The sequence below is a fragment of the Austrofundulus limnaeus genome, unplaced genomic scaffold (assembly GCF_001266775.1).
Source record: "Austrofundulus limnaeus strain Quisiro unplaced genomic scaffold, Austrofundulus_limnaeus-1.0 Scaffold505, whole genome shotgun sequence".
Lineage (NCBI taxonomy): Eukaryota > Metazoa > Chordata > Actinopteri > Cyprinodontiformes > Rivulidae > Austrofundulus > Austrofundulus limnaeus.
Window position 1 is genome coordinate 189,739 of NW_013952907.1, and position 3,158 is coordinate 192,896.

General features: G+C 52.1%; 1 protein-coding gene across 1 annotated transcript in view; it reads left to right on the forward strand.

Moving 5' to 3' along the window:
* Window positions 1–2,142: 2,142 nt before the first annotated feature.
* fezf1 (FEZ family zinc finger 1) overlaps window positions 2,143–3,158 on the forward strand; it is a gene marked incomplete in the record, with an annotated part of 10,523 nt that continues 9,507 nt past the window's right edge. Inside the window, 1 exon segment of the mRNA XM_014025871.1 lies at window positions 2,143–3,137. Within this exon segment, the coding sequence (XP_013881325.1) occupies window positions 2,361–3,137 (777 nt within the window).

Sequence of the window (3,158 nt, forward strand, 5' to 3'; positions counted from 1 at the left end):
ATATATATATACACATGTTTTCGAAATTCTGCTTTAAAAATTCTCTGAAATATTTAAGGTCTAATGAGCACTGAGGCATGAAAACAGCTGGGCTACATTGGACAGCGTGGACTGAAAGCTAAAAACAGATGTGACGGGGGAGAGAGGACCCAGGACACAGACTGGACTCATGGACTAGATGCTAAAAACCATTTATTTAAAATAAAACCAAAACTGACAGAGCAGCAAATCTAGATCCAGAAGAAACAAAAGCATGAGGAGGAAGACAAACATGTGGACTGAAACCCCCTGATGAGACAGACAGGGACAGATGAGACAGACAGGGACAGATGAGACAAACAGGGACAGATGAGACAGACAGGGACAGATGAGACAGACGGGGACAGATGAGACAGATGAGACCAATGAATACAAGGAGCAGGTGTGAGATGAAGAGCAGGACTGAGGAAATTCAGATAAAACCAGGACAACAGATCAAGTAAAGAGAAAAATAAACAATAAAACTCAGACTTGTTTAGATCTGCAGCTCAGAGTTTAAATGAGTCAGTTGGACTTTACTTCTTTCATTTAAGTTTCACAGATTTTCCATTTTTTTTCCCCACAAAATATTGAACTTGTTGATGTCACACTCTGACTTTTGAATTAAACGTTTGCTCTCACAACTCATTTTGGTCCATTTACAAATTCTATTAAATGTTAACTTTGTCTTTTTTCACAGCTGATGTGGTTTTTTTATCTCCTTCAGAAAGCAGAGAGAAAAGCAGACAAATGTCCACTGATTCAACGTATTTCAGCTCAAAATGTCCTCTTTAACACAGAAGGATCTTTAGAACTTCTTAGCTTCTGCTGCTCAACGATCAAACATTTAAAGCTCTGACTGTAACTGTGTGAGGTTTATTTTTCAGTCTGCCTCTCAGGGACTGACAAACACAGATGTGTGGTTACCAGCGGTTTTCATAATTACATTCCGTTATTCCTCACGTTTTTACAGGAAAAACCTCACAAGTGTAACCAGTGTGGGAAAGCCTTCAACCGGAGCTCCACCCTCAACACGCACACACGCATCCACGCAGGATACAAACCGTTTGTGTGTGAGTTCTGTGGGAAAGGATTCCATCAGAAAGGTGAGGTGAAGACAAACCTCTTCAGGGTTTTCTGCTCTGGAAAAATCTCAGAGTCGTGACCAGAACCATCTGACCCACAAGAATTAAAAAAAAAACTTGTACTAGTCTGAACCAGGGGCTCTGCAGCCTGTACAGTCTAAAGCAGGGGGGTCAACTCAGTTACACAAGGGGCCCAAAGCTCAAAACTCGGTCCGACCCAAGGGTCAGTCTGCTGATATTTGTTGGTTTTAAATGTTATCTGACAAATTATTCTCATAGAATCTAAAATCTTTTTTCAAAATTGAATTGTATTAGAACACACAGACCCTAACAAATAATAATATTACATGCAGAATTACACATCCATAGTATTTATTTCTTAGGCCTTACATTTTAACCACGACTATTTCATTTACTTCTTAGAGATACATTTCATCACAATCCAGCAAATCAATTTTATAAAAAAGAAAACCTTCAGTAAAAGAAACATTATTATTTAACTTTAAAGGCACAGTGTGTAGGATTTTGTCNATATTTGAGGCCTTTGAGCTTGGCCATGTGAAACATTAAAGTGTTATTTTGCAGCTGATCAGACTCACAGAGGCGCTGCAGAGGAGACACGTTTTTTAATCTGAACAATGAGTCCGCAGCGGTTCCTGTTCAGCTCTACCGGGTCGGTTCTGGCTCCGCTGGGCCCGGTCCCTGCAGCCTGCCGTCCGGTGAGGCGCCGCGGTGCAGCGGAACCGAGCGGTTCTGTTTCTGTGGACAGAAAACTGATTCCGAGGCCACGAGACTGACAGCCGGAGATCTGTTGCCATGGGTTCACGCGCATCACACGCGCGCGCGCACACACACACACGCACACACACACCTCACCGAACTCCCCCCGCGGCTGCCGCGCGTCCTCCGCGTCCACATCCACAGTGATGTCACGCGGAGCCAGAGGAGGACTTCAGATTTAGAGCTGCTTCCAGTTGGAGCAGGTGTCCTGCCAAGACTGGAGTCCTTGCTCCTCCTCCTCCTCCTCCTCCTCCTCCTCCTCGCGCACAGACCGGCGGAGGGCCATCGGACACATGATGCAGTTCCTCCTGACTGATCGGAACCAGCAGGTCCCGGCTCTCCACACGCGCCCATCGAGCGAGCCGCGGCGTCAATAAGCGGAGCTCCGGAGGAGGAGGGGGGGTCCCCGGCAGGAGCAGCACCGACCCCCCGGCTTCCCGCCAACACTTTGCAGCTGGACCGGTAGATGCGGAGGTGATGGACGGGTCTCTGTGCCGCCCAGCGGGGGTCCTGGGCTCGCCCCTGCCCGCCGGGAGCCAGCCCGCGGCCTCAGACATGCTCAGCTCCGGCGGCGGCGGCGGGAAGCCCCTCGCCTTCTCCATCGACCGGATTATGGCCAGGACCCCCGAGCCCAGGTCGATACCGCTCCCCACCTGGTTCCAGCACAGCCCCGCGGGGAAACCGGACGCGTGCCCGTCCTCCCTGCACTGCATGATCCCGCTGCTGCCGCTCGGATACGAGGCGGGCCACCGGCTCAGCATCACCGGCCTGGACCCGGGACACCTGGACCCCGCCTCCCTCCCGGGCCCCGCGGACTTCTTCGGGTTCGGGTTGAACCCGGCGGGCCAGCAGGAGGACTCCTCCGCGAGCCAGTCCGCGGGCCAGTACAAACTCTTCAGACCGCGGGTGGTCAACCAGGCCCCGCTGCCCACCGTGGGCGCCGTGTGCTACCTGAACTGCGGCGGCGGGGACGGCGGGGGGCCGTGCGCGCCCCCGGCCGGCCTGGTCAACCTGCACCCGATGGCCTCGTACCTGCTGAGCGCGCGCCACAAGGTGCTGATGGCGGACAGGAGCAAACCGGGGCTGCAGCAGCCCGGGCTCCAGGCCTTCAAGGAGCTGTCCCCGGGCCAGATCCAGCACTTCATGAAGGAGCGGGACCACCTGTTCAAGGGCTCCGCGGGGGGGGCCCGGATCAGCGGCCCCTGTCCCAGCAGCAAGCCCAAAGTCTTCACGTGTGAGGTCTGCGGGAAGGTGAGTGCTAACTTATTATTATTA